Source organism: Pongo pygmaeus, chromosome 9 (assembly GCF_028885625.2).
Source record: "Pongo pygmaeus isolate AG05252 chromosome 9, NHGRI_mPonPyg2-v2.0_pri, whole genome shotgun sequence".
NCBI classification, from domain to species: domain Eukaryota; kingdom Metazoa; phylum Chordata; class Mammalia; order Primates; family Hominidae; genus Pongo; species Pongo pygmaeus.
Window position 1 is genome coordinate 67,228,335 of NC_072382.2, and position 21,738 is coordinate 67,250,072.

A 21,738-nucleotide genomic window follows, 5' to 3' on the forward strand; every position below is an offset into this window, starting at 1 on the left:
TTTTCTATTCCTGAACTATATTATGAGTACTTTTTAGTTATCAAAGAGAATGAAAAGAATTATGTATATTGACATAGAAAATGCCTTTTTGTTTTGAGACGGAGTCTTGATCTGTCACCTGGGCTGGAGTGCAGTGTTGCGATCTCGGCTCAATGCAAGCTCTGCCTCCTGGGTTCATGCCATTCTCCTGCCTCAGCCTCCCGAGTAGCTGGGACTACAGGCAGCCACCACCACACCTGGCTAATTTTTTGTATTTTTAGTAGAGACGGGGTTTCACTGTGTTAGCCAGAAAGGTCTCCATCTCCTGACCTCGTGATCCACCCGCCTTGGCCTCCCAAAGTACTGGGATTACAGGTGTGAGCCACCGCACCTGGACAGAAAATGCTTTTATATATTAAATGAAAATAGAAAATTTCAGAACAGTTTTATAGTATGATTATTCTTTTATATGCTTATAAATGTATTAATATTTTTTGAAAGATATATTTCTAAATTTAATGGTCATTATTTGTTGGGAGTGGGACTGAGAAGGGTTTGAGAGATTGGGGAGGTTTTTGCTTTTAATTTTATTTATTTATGTATTTGTTCATTTATTTATTGTTTTGAGATAAAGTCTTGCTCTGTTGCCCAGGCTGGAGTGCAGTGGTACCACCTAGGCTCACTGCAACCTCGGCCTCCTGGGTTCAAGCAGTTCTCCTGCCTCACCCTCTCTAGTAGCTGGGATTAAAGGTGCATGCCACTACGCCTGGCCAATTTTTGTATTTTTTCTTTTATTAGAGACGGGGTTTTGCCATGTTGGCCAGGCTGGTCTCGAACTCCTAACCTCAAGAGATCCACCTGCCTCGGCCTTCCAAAGTGTTGGGATTATAGGCGTGAGCCACCATGCCTGGCCTTTGCTTTTTATTTTATATATTTGAGTGATACTTAAGTATTTTACATTGAGCATGTGTTTGAACCTTTTTTGGTTACTAAAGAACAAGTAAAGGAATAGTCAGCAGGGCCAAATGCACTAGAAAAGTCTGGTAAAATTAAGGCTGAAAATATCTATTGTATTTGGAAATCAGAGGTCATTATTAGTATGGGATAAGAAGTGATCTCAGTGAAGAAAATATGGGATATCAGAAAATAGATGTCATGGTTTAGTCTTTTTAAAAAAAGACCATTCCAGATAAGGAGGGTGATTAAAGGAGGCTGTAGAGTCAAGGCAGCAGGATCTGACATTTTGTGGAGGAATTTTCTCCCCAGTATCTAGGAACTTTTAGTATGTTTTATGACTTGTGGAAGAAGAATCCAGTAGAAAGAGAGGAAAACACAGAAAAGGGATGAATTCAAGCATAATGATTTCAGAACTTCTCTCGTTTGTCTCATCTGTCCACTAATGATTAGGCTCCTTTGCAAGATTAAGAACCAGATAAAGTGTTTAGCAAGACCAATGTAGGAAGACATCCCCAAACTTTAGGTAAGAGGGCTTTGTTTAGGTGGTCTTTGAAACTCCTTCCAATCTTCACTTCTACAAGTCCAGTTTTATCTGAGTTGGTCCTGGTAAGCATGGATGTAACAGAAACAAACACCCTGCTTTAGTATGGCTTGAGCTAGGAATCCAGTCTTATTGGTGAGAGAGATTCGAATGAAACATTTTCATTTCTTTTGAGAAGCAAAGCATTTTCCCAGTGTTGCATCACAAAATCTGAAAGAGTTAGCACTTCCTCTAGCTCCTAGTCAAGCTAAGAAGCTCTCATTTTCTTTACAAGTGCCTCTCCCTCCACTTTTCCCAAAGATACCAATTTAGAATGTGCTTTGCCAAGAATCAGTGTATTTTGGGAATCCATTTCATCTCACTAGGGTTACAATGAGTCATGGCTGTGACTCCATTCTTCCTTAGGAATCTGAAAAGTGGCAGATACACTGAAGACCTCCAGTGCCAGCCCCTCCCCTTGAAAGGTTCTAGGTTCTGGGCTTCTAAGAGTGACTTCCTTCCCCGTAGAATCAGAGTGTCGTCTGGTATATGTTAGGTAGAAACTTGGGGTGAAACACTCTCCTTTGAGGGATTTTAGGTTAAACACTCTCCTTTGAGGGATTTTAAATGGTATTGTAGCTAGGGCATAAGATATTTGTGTATACAAATTTCTCCAGTCAAAGGATTTCTTTTCAAGAGATATCTTAAACTTTCTGGAGGCCTCTTTGAATAGAAACAGTGGAGCATGATTATATCTGCCCTAGGAACTCTCCTAAGCTCTATCGAAGTGTAGACTTAAACTCACACTTCTCATTCTGCTTCTTAACATTAGGCATCCTGGCATGCATATAAGGTCTAATTAAGTCTCCCGCTTTTTGGTCAGTGTCTTTCCCCTTCATACCCCCACTTTTTGGGCCATTGAAGGGAAGGGAAATGGATGACAAGATAGGGCAGGAGAAACCAGTGTTTTGAGGTCCAGAGGATGCCAGCATCGATGATTCTTGTGTGTTGTCAGGTTTCAAAGTGTGTCTGCTTAGAGGCTTGCTCAGCAAGTGTGAATTCCTGTCTTTTCACCCTATGCACCCATGGGTGACTCAGCCCACAGGAGAGCCAGCCACTAAGGCTTCTGCAGGCTGCATCTGAAAGATAAGAGAGTGAGACTTAACACAGAAGTAGGCACAGCTTCTGAATACCTGTGTTAGCTAAGTTTCTTCAGCCTATGAAAATGAGCTGCCCTTTCTATAAGGCAGTGATTTGCTGTCACCTGGGAAGATACAGAGATTACTTACTCTAGACTAAGACCACTTTTCCCCTGAAATGCTCTTGTAAGGGGAAGAAAGGTAGCAGGCCTAGGTTAGTCCAAATCACAAGGGCTCTCAGTTCTCTTAAGCCCTAGAATATTTATCGGCCCTCTCCACATTTCCCAGTGTCATATCTTGCATTTTCATTCATTCAGGGTGGCCTACTGCAAATCGGTTTATGGTACCTGCTCTGACAATACCAGTGAAGTCCTCACTTGAAGGAAGTATAAATAAGAAGCAAAGATAGAGCTCAGTTGTGGGAGGCTCCTTCATTATTTTTATGGCACCTGGGGGGCAATGGGAACGAGGGATGTGGCCTGTCACTAAGAAGTCTCTGCTTTCTATCCCTCAAGCAACCTCATAATATTCTGCAGAGGCGCCTCATGGAAACCAACCTGTCTAAGCTCCGAAGCGGCCGTGTCCCTTGGGCCTCTAAGACGAACAAACTCAATCAGGCTAAGTCTGAGGGGCTAAAGAAGTCTGAGGAGGATGACATGATTTTGGTTTCTTGCCAGGTAATGTTCTGAGAACAGCTTTTCCAGGATTTTCTGGAAAGTAGGATGTGGGGCCCTCTCCTCCTGACTTTATAGAGTGTGGGTCTCATGGAATTCGTAAGTGAGTTTTAAAAGGGGCACTCCATGCAACACTGGAAGTGTATGCAACATTTTGTAAGCACATGCGTCTTTATGGGAAGAAGGAACAAAGCTTTCATTAGATTTACAAATGAGTATATGATTTTTTTTTTTTTTAAAGATTAAGAGCTATTTGGTATCTAGCATGAAACACCTAGAGTTTTTGGGGGATCTTCTGTCAGCTCTGGATTCAGCAGGAACAAGAGCCAGTCAAAGGCAGATTTAGCAGTGGGTAAAGATGGGACACTATAACCCATAATTGGGAGGATGCTCTCCATCCCTGCCTTTCATATGACATCTGCTGCTTGCTGTCTGCATCTCCTTTCCCTTCCGCTTCTCTGGCTCTTATTGAACAGTACATTTCCTCCCCCACAGTGTGCTGGAAAGGATGTGAAAGCCGTGGTTGACACAGGCTGCCTACATAATCTCATCTCTTTGGCCTGTGTGGACAGATTAGGGTAAGTAGCCACTTGTGCTGAGTGGAACTTAAATGTGACTGTACTCTTCGCTTGACTCTATTTTATGGTTAGAGATGGTGAGGGTCTCTACAGCAGCTCAAAGAGAAGTATGCAGAGTTCAGATCTCAGCTGGAAACAGAATACTTAGTAGAGGGGAGGAGTGGTTGGTTATCCGGCAAGTGGGAGAAATCAGTGAGCAGGGAAACCTTTGGCTTTCTGTTAACTCCCCCTATTAAGTTTTGAGCAAAGACCTAAACTTGAATGAGAGAGCCTGAGACCTCTGGCTCATTGTGTGCCCTGCCCTGATCCACTAGATAGCAAATTAAAAGGAGCTGTCCTGTTGGTATACTCCATCCAGATGAGTAAAAGTAGCGATGTGGTGGGGCTGAGCTTACTCAGAGTCTTTCTGGAGGATGCACTGCCTGTCCCCAAGAAACATCCATCAGAACTGAGAATAGGACTGCAGCTGCTACTGGGCCTGGGCCATCATAAAGGTGATTAGCCAGTAGTTTCTTTTGTTTGTTTTGTGTGGTGGAGCCTCACTCTGTTGCCCAGGCTGAAGTGCAGTGGTGCAATCTCAGCTCACTGCAGCCTCCGCCTGCTGGGCTCAAGTGATCCTCCTGCCTCAGCCTCCCGAGTAACTGGGACTACAGGTGTGCGCCACTATGCCTGGCTAATTTTTTGTGTTTTTTGTAGAGAGGGGGTTTTGCCATGTTGCCCAGGATGGTTTTCAACTCCTGGGCTCAAGCAATCTGCCCGCTTCAGCCTCCCAAAGTGCTAGCATTACAGGCGTGAGCTACTGCACCCAGCCCTGAGCTTTTTGTGTGGTAAAAAGATGAAGTATAGTGCAACATGATGGTTCCAGAAAGACTAATAATGTCCTGGTGCATAATTAGGCAGCAGACTGCCATGATTCCAGAGGAATTAATAACCATCTGTAAAACTGCAATTATTTTTCTTTTGGATGGGCTATAACACCAAAAGAGAGGAAATAGAGGAAAGCAGAAGTTTTGGCACAAAAAGTCTATAATTAAGTATTTATCCACCAACCCATAATAGCTCGGGTGCTAGCTATTCCAATCAGCTTACGTAACATGTGAAACCTTGGTACTGTTTCTTTCCTTCCTCCCGTGCACAGACAAGTTAAATTAACAAGGATTTTCTCCATGATATTCCTTGCTGATATGAATATCAGTGCACTTACCAAATAAGTACTTGCCTCCACTAACATTATAGTCTAAGACAGACTGATGAAGACAGAGTGAAATAGAAAGGACAATGAGAAAATTATACATTGAACAAAGCACCTTACAAAATTAGGATTAATCTGACTTCTCTAGTATCTGTTACTCACAGATGGGTAAAAGGATGTGTCAACTCAATTGCCTCACACAATAGTGGGGACAGTAGGATACAGAATAGGATTCTCTGAATATGTCAGTTCCCCTCTCTTCACCAACATACATAAGTGATGTAAGGTTTTTGAGAATGGGAGATGAGTCTTTAGTGTTTTTATATCCCCCTGGCATGTTTAGGACAAAGTGCTGGAACAACATATGTAGGATGGCTAGCACTTTTCGGTACATTAATCCCAGGAGATCCCTGGAGAATTCCCATTGTAGGTCAGAAGGTAGGCATTGCAGGATTCTACCAGGAATCTCTGTCAAGGGGATTTTGGTATCTTCCTCTTTGGTACAGACTCAAGGAGCATGTCAAATCCCACAAGCATGAAGGAGAAAAGCTTTCTCTACCCCGACATCTCAAAGTAGTGGGCCAGATTGAGCACCTAGTGATCACACTGGGCTCCCTCCGCCTGGACTGCCCAGCAGCTGTGGTTGGTAAGCAGAATTGAGGGCTGGACCTGTGGACCCTAACGGAATCCCTCTCCCTACCCCCAACAAAACCTCATGTCATCTCATGCCTGTAAATATTGACTTTCAAAATTGTTCCCATTTTTCTGTACTGTAGACCTTGTCCCAAATTTTGCTCTCCAAAGTACTAGATGGGCCCTGGGCTACATTCAAGACATGCTGAGAATCAATCAGTAAAACAAATGTGGAGGTCAGATAAAAAAAAAATTTGGCCGGGCGCGGTGGCTCACGCCTGTAACCCCAGCACTTTGGGAGGCTGAGGCGGGCGGATCACGAGGTCAGGAGATCGAGACCATCCTAGCTAACACGGTGAAACCCTGTCTCTACTAAAAATACAAAAAAATTAGCTGGGCATGGTGGCGGGCGCCTGTAGTCCCAGCTACTCGGGAGGCTAAGGCAGGAGAATGGCGTGAACCTGGGAGGCGGAGCTTGCAGTGAGCCGAGATCGCACCACTGCACTCCAGCCTGGGCAACAGAGCAAGACTCTGTCTCAAAAAAAAAAAAAAAAAAAATTCAAGGAGCAAGAGGCCGGGCGCAGTGGCTCACGCCTGTAATCCCAGCACTTTGGGAGGCCAAGGCGGGCAGATCACCTGAGGTTGGGAGTTCGAGACCAGCCTGACCAACATGGAGAAACCCCGTCTGTACTAAAAATACAAAATTAGCCAGGACTGGTGGCGCATGCCTTTAATCCCAGCTACTTGGGAGGCTGAGGTAGGAGAATCGCCTGGACCCGAGAGGTGGAGCTTACAGTGAGCAGAGATCGCGCCATTGCACTCCAGCCTGGGCAACACGAGTGAAACTCCGTCTCAAAAGAAAGAAAAAAAAAAAGGAGCAAGAAAACACATTTTTATGTACAGGTGAAAATGTTCCCTGAGAGCTTTCCATGAACTAGTTAGAGACAGAGGGCAACTTACTTACTCCTTTGCCATAAATCCCTTGATAATTTCCCACCAGTTTCCGCACTTCTCTACATTTTATTCTTGACTACTCCAAGTTCTTGGTTTTTGTGTAAAGGCCTTTGTCCTTTAGAGTAAAAAAGACCTGGGTTTGAATCTTGGCTCTATTGCCTTGTAAGTTTAATGATCTAGGAAAATTACTTAATATAACACATGCTTGGCCAGGCGCGGTGGCTCACGCCTGTAATCCCAACACTTTGGGAGGCTGAGGCGGGTGGCTCACCTGAGGTCAGGAGTTCGAGAGAAGCCTGGCCAACATGGCGAAACCCCTTCTCTACTAAAAATACACAAATTAGCCAAGCGTGGTGGCGGGTGCTGGTAATCCCAGCTGCTCCGGAGGCTGAGGCAGGAGAATTGCTTGAACCCGAGAGGCAGAGGTTGCAGTGAGCTGAGATCGCACCACTGCACTCCAGCCTGGGCAGCAAGAGCAAAACTCCATCTCAAAAAATTAAAAAATAAAATAAAAATAACACATGCTCAATATATGTTTATTGGATGTTATTGGATGGATGGATGGATGGAACCTAATAGTGATTAGGCCAACTTCTAAGCAAGCATGGAAATGGCTAAATCTTAATCATTTTTTTTTTTTTTATTAGATGACAATGAGAAAAACTTGTCCCTTGGTCTACAGACTCTCCGATCTCTGAAGGTAAGATTGACTCCACTTACCCCTTGATACTTCCTCTCTGAGGCAGGTATCCTCTTACACAGGAACTCATAGTGGTATCACTGACAAGTTACCAGTGATTCTCCTGTTTTCAGTGCATCATAAACTTGGATAAGCACCGGCTGATCATGGGGAAGACAGACAAGGAAGAAATCCCTTTTGTAGAGACAGTCTCTTTGAATGAAGACAAGTGAGTGCCCAAATGGGTTAGATCAAGTCACATCCATTTGTCATGAGCTGCGAGTAGGGCGGTGGTGGTTCTGAGACAGGACATGGGGTTGTATCCTGTCTTTGGCTTTCAATTATACTACAAATCCACCCTTCCCCTCACCCAGAGTTCATCACCCCACAAAACTCTGTAGTGCACACATCAGAATGAGCAATGGTGATGCCACACAGAGTGGTAGGGAAATGACTAGCTTTGAAAGCAAAATTTTACTTGCCTTCAGCTTAACTTTTTTTGAATTTGGCATTATTTCTCCTGATATTTATTTCTCATTTCAGCACTTCAGAAGCATAACTACAGCCTGCAGCATGTCTGCACGTGTGCATACACACCAGGTTGACAGATTGAGAAAACTGGGTTTGAACCAAATACCGTAGCGACTTGCTGTGGACCAAGTCCTTCCATCTGATAGAAGCTCCAGGGGCTCCTTCCCATTCAGACCTCTCTAGACTATAGTCTATGCTTAGAGATCTTGTCTGGTTATGGCCATTGTTTTTTACTACTTTGATCACTTAACTTATAGACCTTTTTTGACACTGCCAGTCTCACTTGTGGCCTATTTCTCTGCTTCTTCCAGGAATTTGCTTTTATTAGTCAAGTATAGGGGCTGCCAGGTTCTGTGTCTCCATAGATATATTTGCTTCTTTTCCTATAGCTAAATGTATAATAAACAGGAACCTGACCTTTACCTCCTTTCACCTGTTTCAAACAGGTGCCAGGATACCTATGTCTTAGAGTTAGAGTTTCTTCAAATTGATCCATTGATTTCTCCAGTATGGATTATGTGAAAGAGCCCAGGCATCATCCATTACAGTTTAACTCTTTAATTTAAGGGTCCAGAGAGGCAAGTGAATTGTCTAAGTTCATATATTAGGTCAGTGACTGAAGGGACCAAGAACACAGACCTGATTTCCAAGCCAAGACTCCCATGCTGCCTCATCTGTATTCAAGCCTTTAACAGGAGGGCAAAGAGGTGAGAATGTGTTTAAAAAAAAAAAAAAAAAAAGGCAGAGCAGGGGAGGAATATGCTCTGGAGATGGATGCTAGGATGATTTGGGTAGCTCTCCCACCTGTGTACCAAGCCCACTAAAAGTGCCCCAAACTGTCACATTTAGGCCCTCATCTTAGTGCCTAAAAACGAGCGTACAAAGATGAATGGAATGGTTTCTCACTGTGAACCTCTTGGAGGAAAGGAGGAACCACAGACAGAGGAATATTAATCCTTCTCTGATACGGAATTGAAGGCTTAAGTAAATCAGAGTGTCACTGTCAGACGCTGATTACTCCCAAGATCGATCAGCATTTCTGCCCATCCTATTATGTGTCTGTAAAGGACTTAAGTAGCTGGAAACCATGAGTAGAGAAAGATGGGGGGAAAAAGAACAAGGCCAGAATAGAAGGGAGTAGACTGAGTAGAATCAATTGGTGGAGAGGCCTATCTAGATAAACCTTTCTGGGAGGTAGGGAATGACATTTTCAGGCAGGGAATTCAGATGTTCAGTTCTGTCCTGATACAAGGAAAGAGGCAGAGCAGGAGCCAGCAATGTTAAGGACAACTTTTTATAACTGCCAAGTATTTCCTGACCCCTCTCAAAGGTTGGGGAGAATACAAGGTTTCTTGAAGCTTTTTGATTGGGGTGTCACATTAGGCACATAGGTATCTATAATGGAATCTCGCCTTCAGTTTGGTCATAGAAGTGCTTGGACAAGTCAGAAAAATAGCTAGCTGTGGGTATCCCTTTAAGATATTCCCAAGTCTACCCTGTGTCATAGCAGTAGTTCTCAGAGTGTTTGTTTAAAGGATCCCACTTTGAACTTTGCCAAGTACTACCAACTACCTTGTCTGGTGTTCAGCAACTGCCCCTACCGAACAACCCTTTGGAACTCTGAATGATTTGGGCCTCACAGAAGCTCCCTAAAGACTAGGAACTTGGTGACTATCATTTGAACAACTAGGCAGCCATACTGCAGTCAGTTGTCATGGGGTCATTCCCTAGGCCCCCTTCCTATCAGCCTCTACCTAAAGAAGCTAGATAGAAAGCTAAGCACAGCCATGGTTGGGAGGCTACATCTAAAGCTCATCAGGGGTGATCCCGGGGTTACCAGCCTTCAGCACTCCCTCTAGCAACACCCCATTTTCTTACCTAGCAGGGATTTGTACCTTTCCACTGAGGCCTCTCCATGCTCCTTCCCTACCTTTCATGGCAATACTTTGGCCTGCCTCTTATCCTGGTACTAAGTTGAAGTAAAGCTCACCCTTTACTTCCCTACTTGAAAGTTCTACTCTGAGCCTTGACTCTTAGCCACAGTGAGGCATGTTGAAGGTTCCTGCTGGTTTATTTTTTTTATTTTTTATTTTTTTAGACAGAGTCTCACTCTGTCACCCAGGCTGGAGTGCAGTGGCACAATCTCAGCTCACTGCAAGCTCCACCTCCCAGGTTCACACCATTCTCCCGCCTCAGCCTCCCGAGTAGCTGGGACTACAGGCGCCTGCCACCACGCCCGGCTAATTTTTTGTATTTTTAGTAGAGACGGGGTTTCACCATTCACAGGATGGTCTCGATCTCCTGACCTTGTGGTCCGCCCGCCTCAGCCTCCCAAAGTGCTGGGATTACAGGCGTGAGCCACCACACCTGGCCTTCATTCACTTTCTTTAAATGCCTCCAAGTTGATTATTCTCCCAGCTCACATCTCCTTGATGTGCATGAGGGAGCACTGGGTCTAATTTTTGGGGGCTGAGAAGGTAAGAAGGTGAGGTCAGTTTTTCCCAGGAGTCCTAAAAAATTCTGGTACCTTAGATTGAGGGTGTGGGAGAAAGAGTGTCTACCCATGTCATAGTTCTGAAAATAGGCAGTAGCATGAAGCACCAGACCTGTCTCATTCCTTACGAGATGTCTATCTCAAATAACAGGGAGTTTGAAAAATATTGTTTTTATCATTTGATATTTCCATGCCTGACTCACTTGGGAAAATAACATTTTCTGACTTTTTTCTATTTTCTTGCCCTGCACAGACCCTACCTGGTACAATTTTCTATTTCTTAGCTCAAAGTGTCTATACAATGGGTTGCCTGGTATGTCAGCTGCCCTCACTCTTGTGTAATAGAAATATATTTCCAGGCTGGGGACGTGGAGGAGACGAACTGGATTCCTCCCTCCTCCTGTTGCCAGGCCTCTCTGCATTGGCACTTTATCCTTTCAGTGTTTCTGGCTGTGTTGGGTTCATTTGTGAGACTGATGTAACAATAAAGTGAAATCTTCCCTTCTGTGTGCTTGTCTGACAAAGTCTTTGTGTCAGGGCCCCAGTCTGGAAGGTGGGGGAGACTAGGTAAAGTCTAATTGCATCAGCATTTTTCTCTTAGGGTCTCCTGTTCCTCCATTGCTACTGGCCCTTCAGGTGTCTCTTATTGACTGTATGTTGAGCACATTAGCAAACCTCACTGAGCTTGGTTTTGTAATCTATAAAACAGAAGTAATAAAAGTGCTTACCTCACAGTTCCAAATGAGAAAATCCATATAGAGTGGTTGGCATATGGTAGTCACTCAGAGCTTCATATACAGGAACAATCTTTTATGGTGGACCTGTCAGCAGTCCAAGAGAACACTTCTAGAAAAGGAAATATAGCTGGACACGGTGGCTCACACCTGTAATCCCAGCACTCTGAAAGGCTGAGGCTGGAGGATTACTTGAGCCCAGGAGTTCAAGACCAGCCTGGACCACATAGCAAGACCCCTTCTCTACAATTTTTTTTTTTAATTAGCCAGGAGTGGTGGCATGCACCTGTAGTCCCAGCTACTTGAGAGACTGAGGCAGGAGGATCACTTGAAGCCGGGAGGTCTAGGCTGCAGTGAGCCATGATTGAGCCACTGTACTCCAGCCTGGGCGACAGGGCAAGACCCTGTCTCAAACAAAAAAAAAAAAAAAAAAGAAATATTTAGTTCAAACAAATAGGAGAGGTTTGGGAAGGGAAAGAGTTGAATGAACCTTAATATATAGTTAAAGTCATTGTCCAAATGGCATCTCAAATAAATGTATTTTCAAGATGATGGAAACTTACAAGTATTGATGTTTTTAATATGACTTAAACAGCATGGTTAAATAGTCAACAAGCAACACATTTTCATTATGACAATGGTTATCACCATCTAGAATTATGGTTTTACTACTGCTCAAGATACTGCCATTCCACCTCAAAATATTTTGTTTTGTTTTTGTCAATTTATTCTGATGATAAAAAATGTCAAGTGGTTCACCTGCCTGGTCCTTCAGCGATGAATGACGGAATCAATATTCATAATCATCTCACAAGAATAAAACCAACAAATTAAAATTTACACAGTTAAGAATATATATTGTTGACCAAGCACGGTGGCTCACGCCTGTAATCCCAGCACTTTGGGAGGCTGAGGTGGGCATATCACAAGGTCAGGAGATGGAGACCATCCTGGCTAACACAGTGAAACCCTGTCTCTACTAAAAAAATACAAAAAATTAGCTGGGCGTGGTGGTGGGCACCTGTAGTCCCAGCTACTGGGGAGGCTGATGCAGGAGAATGGCGTGAACTCGGGAGGTGGAGCTTGCAGTGAGCCGAGATCACGCCACTGCACTCCAGCCTGGGCGACAGAGCGAGACTCTGTCTCAAAAAAAAAAAAAAAAGAATATATATTGTTACCTTCATTTTTAAATATTTATTGCACTTGGATAGTAGGGGAGAACTTGGATTAACAGAAATTCACATTAAGATGATACTGATGTTTTAGTTGATTATACATTGCATGTAGAAATATTAAAGACTCCGTGTACAGGAGATGTCATTTGTAAGGCAGGGACATGTATACAATGTGTGGCACATCCAGAAAAGCACAATGGTAGTATGATTATTGTCTTCAGAGTTGTCATGTGGAAACTTTTTTTTTTCTGGTACCAGAAGGCAAGAATTTCTAATAGATGGAGGTAGCAGAGAGGTATATCTTGACTCAATTGGAGGAAAGCATTTACTATAAACCAGGGACTATGCTATCCCCTGCAAAGAAGGTAGTATTGTTCAGTTTTACCGAAAAGAAACCTAAGGCTCAGAATAGTATAAAGATACAACTATTGAGCACAATTATTATTTTAACAGTATCTTCATGACATTTAATATTGAGCACATCCCAGCACTTTGGGAGTCCAAGGTGGGAGGATCACTTGAAACCAGGAGTTCGAGACCAGCCTGGGAAACATAATGAGACCCTATCTTTACAAAAAAATTAAAAATTAGCTGGGCACAGTGGTGCACGCCTGTAGTCCCAGCTACTCCAGAGGCTAAGGCAGGGGGGTCCCTTGAGCCCAGGAGCTCAGAGGCTGCAGTGAGCTATGATCACACCACTGCACCCCAGCCTGGGCATAATTTCTCATGCCAAATTCTTTGATTCTAGGACATCTTTATTAAAATGGCATTGTGAATCAAATGTAGCTTCTTATTGACTCACACGTTATGAGCTTGTTTGAAGGGTTGCAGGCTGCTGTTCTCAAGAAGCAGAGACAAACTAGTCTGTGTGTTATCGCTTAGACTCTTCTGTCAGCTGCTGCTTCAAACTTCTATTATCAGTGCCTCCTGAGCTATAATACAGTGTTGTCCTATTTCATACTCACCTGTCTGGCCAGTGACCTACTGGAGGCTGTTTTTCACATGGTGTCAAGTACACAGACATTGTGACAACTGTTTTCTCAGAGACCTTTTTATTAAAGGGTTGTGGTATGTTCTTTTTTTTTTTGAGATGGGTTCTCGCTTTACCACCCAGACTGGAGTGCAGTGGTGCGATCTCGGCTCACTGCAACTGCCGACTCCTGGGTTCAAGTGATTCTCCTGCCTCAGCCTCCCAAGTAGCTGGGACTACATGTGCCCACCACCACACCTGGCTAATTTTTGTATTTTTAGTAGAGACGGTTTCACCATGTTGGCCAGGCTGGTCTCGAACTCCTTACCTCAAGTGATCCTCCTGCCTCAGCCTCCCAAAGTGCTGAGATTACAGGCGTGAGCCACCGCCTGGCCAGTATGTTCTGAAAGACTCATGCCACCAGGTGCCTGACCAGATAGACAAAAAGCTGGGTCTTTACCTGCTTTTAGATAGTGACTTGTCCAAAGGTTCTAGCAGCCTGATGGCTACAGGCCTTATTCTTTCTTTCCAGCACCTTTTTTACATTCTTTTCTGGACCTATGCCTCTTCCAGCAAATCCCAGCCACCATAATCAGAGAGGGGACTTCAATGCTGGTATTGCTTTTACTGGAGCCAGAGTAACCTCCCCATCTGTAATTAATACAGAAAATCTAACTCTCCAGGTAACCCAGATACTCTGATGTTGTTGACATACAAACACTGCCAGTGTCCTTAAACAAGAGAAGTGGGTTGGGAAGAGGGAGTATGGTTATTCTAGTAGAGGTACTTGTGTTTGCCAAGGGATAGATTGGGGGGTAGAGGATATGGGAACATAGAATCTCCTGTACTCTAAACCTGCATAACAGGAATTTAACTGCTTTCATCAGTTAGCAAACTGATCAGGGGGTTCTGTTATTAAATGCTGGACTCCTTGAAAACATTGGATAACCTTGTGCTTGAGGGTGGGTGCTGTAGTGATAAGTGATTTTCATCCTGCTTGTTCTGGAAATAATGGGTAAGGACAGAGAATTTGAATGGTGCTGGAGCTGACCATAATGAGGAGGCAATTACCCTGTTTTGTAAGTCCTGCAGAAACTGAGCTCATAAGAGTTTCTCTGTGGTATACAGGAACAATTGGGGAATTGAAAGTATATATCTATATATAGATCTATATATACCTATCTATATCTATATATAGATAAGATATATTTTGGAGATGGAGTCTTGCTCTGTTGCCCAAGCTGGAGTGCAATGGCACAATCTCGGCTCACTGCAACCTCTGCCTCCTGGATTCAAGTGATTCTCGTGCCTCCGCCTCCTGAGTAGCTGGGACTACAGGCACATGCCACCATGCCTGGCATATGTATATATATTTGTATTTTTAGTAGAGATAGGGTTTCACCATGTTGGCCAGGCTGGTCTCGAACTCCTGACCTCAAGTGATCCACCGGCCTCAGCTTCCCAAGGTGCTGGGATTACAGGCGTGAGCCTGGCCTAAAAGTATATTGAAGTGAACAGGTTTCACAAAGACCAGTTGGAGCACAAGGGTGTATGAAGGGGACCTGTTCTAAGGCCTGAGGAATGGCAGTGAAGAAGACGATCAAGCTGTGGATGCCTCCGGGAGAGTGGAATTTTAGAAACGGTAAGATTCATTTTCAGCAGGTAAGGGATGAGGGAAAGGACAGGAATGGAAAAGAGTGACAATTAGAAGAAGAAATGCAGTGGGAAACTCAGAATCAGCCTAGGTTGTTTCCACCACTGGGATTCAGATCTGTCTGTGTATACCAGAAGCCTAGTGGGTGGACCCATCAGGAATTTGTGTGTTTGAGGGACTAAGCAGCATTCTGGGAAAAGTCAACCAGTCAGACATGTCTGACCCCTTAACAAAACTCTTGACAACTTTTTAAAAAACAGTGGATTGGCCCCGTGTGGTGGCTCATGCCTGTAATCCCAGCACTTTAGGAGGCCGAGGTGGGTGGATCACTTGAGGCCAGGAATTAAAGACAAGCCTGGCCAACATGGAGAAACCTCGTCTCTACTTACAAATACAAAAATTAGCCAGTTGTAGTGGTGCATGCCTGTGGTCCCAGCTACTCGGGAGGCTGAGGTGGGAGGATCGCTTGAACCCAGGAGGCAGAGATTGCGGTGAGCTGAGGTCATGCTACTGCATTCCAGTCTGGGTGACAGAGTAAGACTGTCTCAAAAACAACAAAAAAGAACGGTGGACTAGAAACATGGCTTCCTCCTGAAATGCCATTAAAATGACAGTAAAGGAATGTTAAATGATATAAGGACAAAGAATATGAGAGAAAAGATGGCAGCATCCAGGCAATGTCAACACAATCTTTGAATCCGGAAAGCAAAAAACAAGGAACAAACTGAGTAGACCAGAGAAAGCAGAAGTCTGGGGTGGGGGCTGGTGGAGTGTTACTAGCAATAAGCAAGCATGTTTGTGCCACAGAACTCCAGAAAAGGCTTAGGAATTGCAGGCATCAGTTATCTGGAAAGCAAGAGGTAGTAGGTGGAGGGCTAAAAACAAGATGATTACTTGAAAGACTATAAAGTAAGTCCTGAGATCCTCACCCCTTAGAAACTCATTCATTCATTCATTTGTTCATTCGTTATCTCCTGGGGAAGATGAACTAGTTGAAGCCACCACCAACAACTGGGAGCTGAGGGGAGACGTCCTACTGAATATAGGGATTTAAAGCTCAGCATTCTGTTTGTTTTTTTGAGACAGGGTCTCACTCTGTTGCCCAGGCTGGAGTGCAGTGGCGCTATCTCGGCTCTCTGCAATCTCTGCCTCCTGAGTTCAAATGATTCTCCTGCCTCAGCCTCCCGAGTAGCTGGGATTACAGGCGCGTGCCACCATGCCTGACTAATTTTTTGTATTCTTAGTAGAGATGGGGTTTCACCGTGTTAGCCAGGATGGTCTCAATCTCCTGACCTCCTTATCTGCCCGCCTCAGCCTCCCAGAGTGCTGGGATTACAGGCATGAGCCACCGCACTGGCTGGAACTTAACCTCTCTAAGAGAAAAGACCTACCTGTCCTGACAGTTGGAGTTCCCCTTGATTATCCTAAGTTGCACTTTTTCAAATTTCTTTGAAAAAACACCCACAATAAAAAAAAATAAACCTCCCATTTTATGGGATCAAACCAGTACATAATATGTATATATGATATGTGTAAGAAACCAGTTTCATAAAATAATTCCATTTCTATGTATGATGTATTCTGAGGTGGTGTTTTCTATTCTGTTCTGTCATTTGGGGGAAATAAAACTGATTATATTGATTTCACAAACTACTAATGGGTTTGCGACCAGAAGTTTGAAAAATACTGCAGTATGTCCTACTAATTACAAGTCCTGAGTATGTACACAGAACTTTTTTTTTTTTTTTTTTTTGAGACAGAGTTTTGGTCTGTTGCCCAGGCTGGAGTGCAGTGGCATCATCTCAGCTCACTGCAACCTCTGCCTCCCGGGTTCAAGAGAGTCCCAAGCCTCAGCCTCCCAAGTAGCCAGGATTACAGGCACGTGCCACCACGCCCGGCTAATTTTTGTATTTTTAGTAGAGATGGGGTTTCACCATGTTGGCAAGGATGGTCTTGAACTCCTGGCCTCAAGTGATCTGCCTGCCTCGGCCTTCCAAAGTGCTGGGGTTACAGGTGTGAGCCACCTCACTGGCCAGTGTACACAGAACTTTCTATGGGCTTTCTAGTGTCCCACTCTTACATATGAATGGATGGCCAAGGATCTCCAGACATTTAAGAAAAGCTTCCAACACAAAACAGAAACAAGCCTTAAAAATTCAACACAGACAATTCAAGAAACAAAAGAAAACGTTAGAAATATTCTTAGAGTAATAAGATACTGCATCCACCAAATGGAACAGACTGCTATTTAAAAAGGGGAAAGGGGTGGACAAGAAAGTGCTTCCCTGGAGGATGTTATGCTAAATGGAATAAGCCAGGCACAGACAGACAAAGTCACATGATTCCCAATGTAGAATCTAAAACAAACTCATAGAATCAGAGTAGAATGATGGTTATCAGAGAGTAGGGGGAAGGGGTGGTAGGGGAAACAAGGAGATGTTGGTTAGAGTACAAAGTTTCAGTTAGATAAAGGGAATACATTTTTTGAGATAAATAGTATAGCATGGTTAATAGTGTATTGTATATTTCAAAATTGCTGAAGGTAAATGTCAAGTATTCTCACCACAAAGAAGTATTTGAAGTGATGGATATGTTAATTAGCTTGATTTAATCTTTCCACATTGTATACATATAACATCACTTTGTACCCCATAAATATATCCAATTTGTACTTGTCAATTTACAATAAAACTTTAAATTACAAAAATAAAAAATGCTTTTAATTAAAAGAGAGGTTGACAAGAAAGTACTCTGGTAAATGGTAAATTTAAAACATGATAACAGAAATTTTAAAATTCAAAAGAAAAGCTGGAAGGTGGAAATCTTTCAGAAAAACAAAAAGAAGTGGAAAACAGGGAAGAAAGGATAAAATTATTTCAGGACAAAAGCTGTGCAGTAGGCTTAGAGAAAAACTAGTCCGGAGTGAAGGATGATGGGCTCCTAGAGAGTAGTATCCAATTTAAAAAATAAATTGACAGACTACTTGATGTGTTTCAATGTTTTGAGAGGAGAGTTTGGAATAAATTGATTGTAGACCCTTGAATGCTAGGTACTTAAGAAAGCTGCATGGAGAAAGAGGCAATAGTTAACTTCAATCAAAATAAAGGAAATATATTATGCTAATTGGATCAATTACATACCTTTATAATAGTATAATGAATAGTACTCTACCTATATAGGGTGATATAGATAAACTGAAGGATAGAAGATGGAGAAATACATGTGTGTATTAGCAGTCTTCAGAGTATAAACACATATCTTATTTCCTATAGAAAAAGTAAAATAATGGCCCAAACTGAAAAATTAAGAACTAGTAGTATAAGCATGCTATTTAGAAATACGGAGATAAATACCAGAAGAGGTAGCTGGGTGAACAGAGATTATATCTAGGGAGTAGAAACTGACAGTATAGAGGGCTGTTTTTCATTATAAACCTAGTGATACTATTTGATTTTTAATGTAATGATAAAAATAAAACAATATGACTAATGTGGTATTTCATTTATTTGAAAATCTTAGGAGGGACTGTTTTCATTAAGTTTCTTTTTGTTTTTTTTTTTTGTTTGTTTGTTTTTTGAGACGCAGTTTCGCTATTGTTGCCCAGGCTGGAGTGCAATGGTGCAATCTCAGCTCACTGCAGCCTCTGCCTTCTGGGTTCAATGATTCTTATGCCTCAGCCTCCTGAGTAGCTGGGATTACAGGTGCCTGCCACCACGCCTGGCTAACTTTTTCTATTTTTAGTAGAGATGGGGTTTCACCATGTTGGCCAGGCTGTTCTTGAACTCCTGAACTCAAGTGATCTGACTGCCTCAGCCTCCCAAAGTGCTGGGATTATAGGCATGAGCCACCATGCGCCCAGGCTGGAGTGTAGTGGCGTGATCTCGACTCACTACAACCTCCGCCTCCTGAGTTCAAGCGATTCTCGTGCCTCAGCCTCCAGAGTAGCTGGGATTACAGGTGTCCACCACCACGCCCTGCTAGTTTTTGTATTTTTAGTAGAGATGGGGTTTCACCATGTTGGCCAGGCTGTTCTTGAACTCCTGACCTCAAGTGATCCACCTGCCTCGGCCTCCCAAAGTGCTGGGATTACAGGCGTGAGCCACTGCACCTGACCTGTTTTCATTAAATATTCTAAGATACTGGGAAATCAACAATACTGATTTAGCACCTCTAAAAGGAACTAAAAATTCTCCCCACTTTGGTACTCACCTGCACTGTGGTGTTTTATTTCAGGGACCCCAGTAACTTGTCAGAAGTAGTGGCACCAGCAGCTCTAGAAACATATTCTGTCCCCATACATTGTTGTTATCATGGTGAACACCAGCAAGTGATGCACTTAGGTGGCTTTACAGGCAGCAGTAGGCTTTACAGTAGGCTGAAAAATCCCACTAAACAGGGCTGAGTAGGAGTGAGCATCCTAGCGGGTGCACACAATAACAAAGAGGGCTCATAAGACGTTTCCAGGGTATGCTCAGAAATAACTGGAAGGATGTGTGTGTCCCCAGCCATAACCACTGGAGGCACAATACAAGGAAATCACCAATGCTGTGCATATCTCCATTTGTTCTCCTGGACTGGTGTTGCCTAGGCAAGTGCTGGGTAGATCAGAATGGATGGGGTGGAAGAATTAAGGGGCATCCAGAGAGCTATTTGATCACTGGAGCGGAAAGCGCATGAGGGGATGCAGAAAGATGGCAAAACCTGGGTCCAAGATATATTTGTCCCAGATACATAAATTGTCACTTTGCTCCCTACCCTTCTGACTTGCACACTTACAAAGAAGGTTACTCTTCCTTTTCTAACCATCCCCCACCAGGGAATTTTTCAGGCCTTACAAAGAGGTGAGAGGACCCAGGCCAGTTGGGAGGGTACACATGGACCTACATCACTCTTTCTGAGGAAGTGAGTAGGGAAACCTAGTTATAAGGAAGCAAGGAAAATAGAGGGAGAGTGAGTACTAAGGCCAGCACCGTCTATACACAGAACAACTCCCGTGTGACCTGAAGGTCTAGGAAGACCCGAGGTGAGAAATCTTCACTCCCCTGCCTACTATGGTGCGCCAGATCCCGCCATTTGCACATCTTTGGGCATCTCAGCATCCCCTCTCATGGTCAGAAAGAAATCAAATAAGGATTCAAGTAGGTGCCTGATACTTTTCTTTTAGACTAACCAGAGGAGCCTTTCCCATTCCCCTTTTCCCTGGTCCCCACAAACATCATATTGTTTTAATCTGTCTCCAGGTATAATGATAATAAGACAAAGTCCTTACCCTCAGAGAGCTCACAATATTTTGGTGGAGGTTTGAGTATAAAGGCAAATGTGAAAACATAATTTTACTATAATGGGGTAAAGTTAAGAAAGACATCTGTGCAAACATAGAAAGGAGTGCACTTAAATCAGGGAAGGTTTTCTGGCTTAGAAGACCCCTGACCTAAAGGAAAAGTAAGAGTTATCTAGATAAGAGCAGGGCAGAACAAGAGAAACTGACCCCTCCACTTCTATTGAGTCACCTGAAATTACATTCATTTTTTGGCAGACATGTACCTCCCCCAAACATTCGGCTCTAGTTGTGCCGGTTCCTCCTTGTCAGCCCTCTCCTTACCTTGGCCTGAGGCTTCATTGTCTCCAGTCAGGCAACTATCTCATAGTCACACTCCACTCACGGCAGCCACATTCTATATTCTAGAACAGCACTTCCTAACAGCGCTATAACATTTTCTAGTAGCCACATTTAAGAGGTCAAAAAACAAGTGAAATATTTTACTAATATATTTTATTTAACCCAATATATCTAAAATATTTAAACCATATTTTTAAATTATTGAAATATTTTACATTTTAAAAATATTGTCTTTGAAATTAAGTGTATATTTTATACACCACATTTCAATTCAGTCTAGCCACATTTCAAATGCTCAATTGCCACATGTAGCTAGACAGTGGTTATACTATGGAGCTCTAAAATTCTGCCCAGACTGAGTGTGCTTGCTGTTTCTCCATTAAACAGATAAGGCCCATCAGTCTGAGGCACAACTATATATTTTCTCTAAGTCTCTGTACCCCCAAGGCCTTGAAAACAATTTGGAAGGAAGAGAAGGCCTATGAGGTTTCAGCTACAGCAGGCACTCCCTTTAGATGCCAAGCCTAGACAACCCTAAACTGATGCCTAACTTGCAGCTGAATCACCTTTTAGCAATCAGATCCAGTGCCTCACCAACACATTTGACCCAGGGAGTCTCCAGTTTGTCCTTTGTCCAGTAAAACACCCACTATAAAGCCTTGATAATTCATCATAGTGACAGCACCTTCACTGGGCAGTCTGGTGAGAGGACATCTAGCCCTGCCACCCTGGTTCCTGTTGGGAACAATATCAGATACCTTCTTGTGTTAGATTCACATGAATCTAAGAATCACATGGGCGAAAAATATTGAGAGCATTCTGTTAAAACATTTCCACAAATTAGGAAAAGACCATCTTTAAAAATCTGTTGAGGCCAGGCGCGGTGGCTCACGCCTGTAATCCCAGCACTTTGGGAGGCCGAGGCGGGCTGATCACAAGGTCAGGAGATCGAGACCATCCTGGCTAACACGGTGAAACCCTGTCTGTACTAAAAATACAAAAAAAAAAAAAAAAAAAAAATTAGCCCGGACGGCGTGGTGGTGGGCACCTGTAGGCCTGTAGTCCCAGCTACTAGGGAGGCTGAGGCAGGAGAATGGCGTGAACCCTGGAGGCGGAGGTTGCAGTGAGCCGAGATCGCGCCACTGCACTCCAGCCTAGGGGACAGAGCGAGACTCCGTCTCAAACAAAACAAAACAAAACAAAAAATCTGTTTAGAGCTAAAAACAATTTGAAATCCATTCCCTCATACTCAGCC

General features: G+C 43.4%; 1 protein-coding gene and 1 long non-coding RNA gene across 3 annotated transcripts in view; one reads left to right on the top strand and one right to left on the bottom strand.

Moving 5' to 3' along the window:
• Positions 1–10,835, top strand: part of NRIP3 (nuclear receptor interacting protein 3) — a 23,664-nt gene extending 12,829 nt beyond the window's left edge. Inside the window, exons 2-7 of the mRNA XM_054438390.2 lie at positions 3,111–3,272; positions 3,765–3,847; positions 5,546–5,685; positions 7,274–7,326; positions 7,440–7,534; positions 7,849–10,835. Of these exons, the coding sequence (XP_054294365.1) occupies positions 3,111–3,272; positions 3,765–3,847; positions 5,546–5,685; positions 7,274–7,326; positions 7,440–7,534; positions 7,849–7,864 (549 nt within the window). The 3' untranslated portion in view covers positions 7,865–10,835. The remainder of the gene's footprint in view (positions 1–3,110; positions 3,273–3,764; positions 3,848–5,545; positions 5,686–7,273; positions 7,327–7,439; positions 7,535–7,848) is intronic.
• LOC129007464 (uncharacterized) lies at positions 1,588–20,581 on the bottom strand. Of its 2 annotated transcripts, none has more exons than XR_008492323.2 (5): positions 20,466–20,581; positions 19,073–19,280; positions 11,059–11,176; positions 7,347–7,466; positions 1,588–2,595 (listed from the first exon to the last, which is right to left on the bottom strand). It is a non-coding gene; the product is annotated as an uncharacterized LOC129007464 (long non-coding RNA). The 2 variants fall into 2 exon arrangements; XR_008492324.2 differs by having other exon boundaries at positions 11,059–11,151; positions 19,073–19,251; positions 20,466–20,509.
• Positions 20,582–21,738: the final 1,157 nt, after the last annotated feature.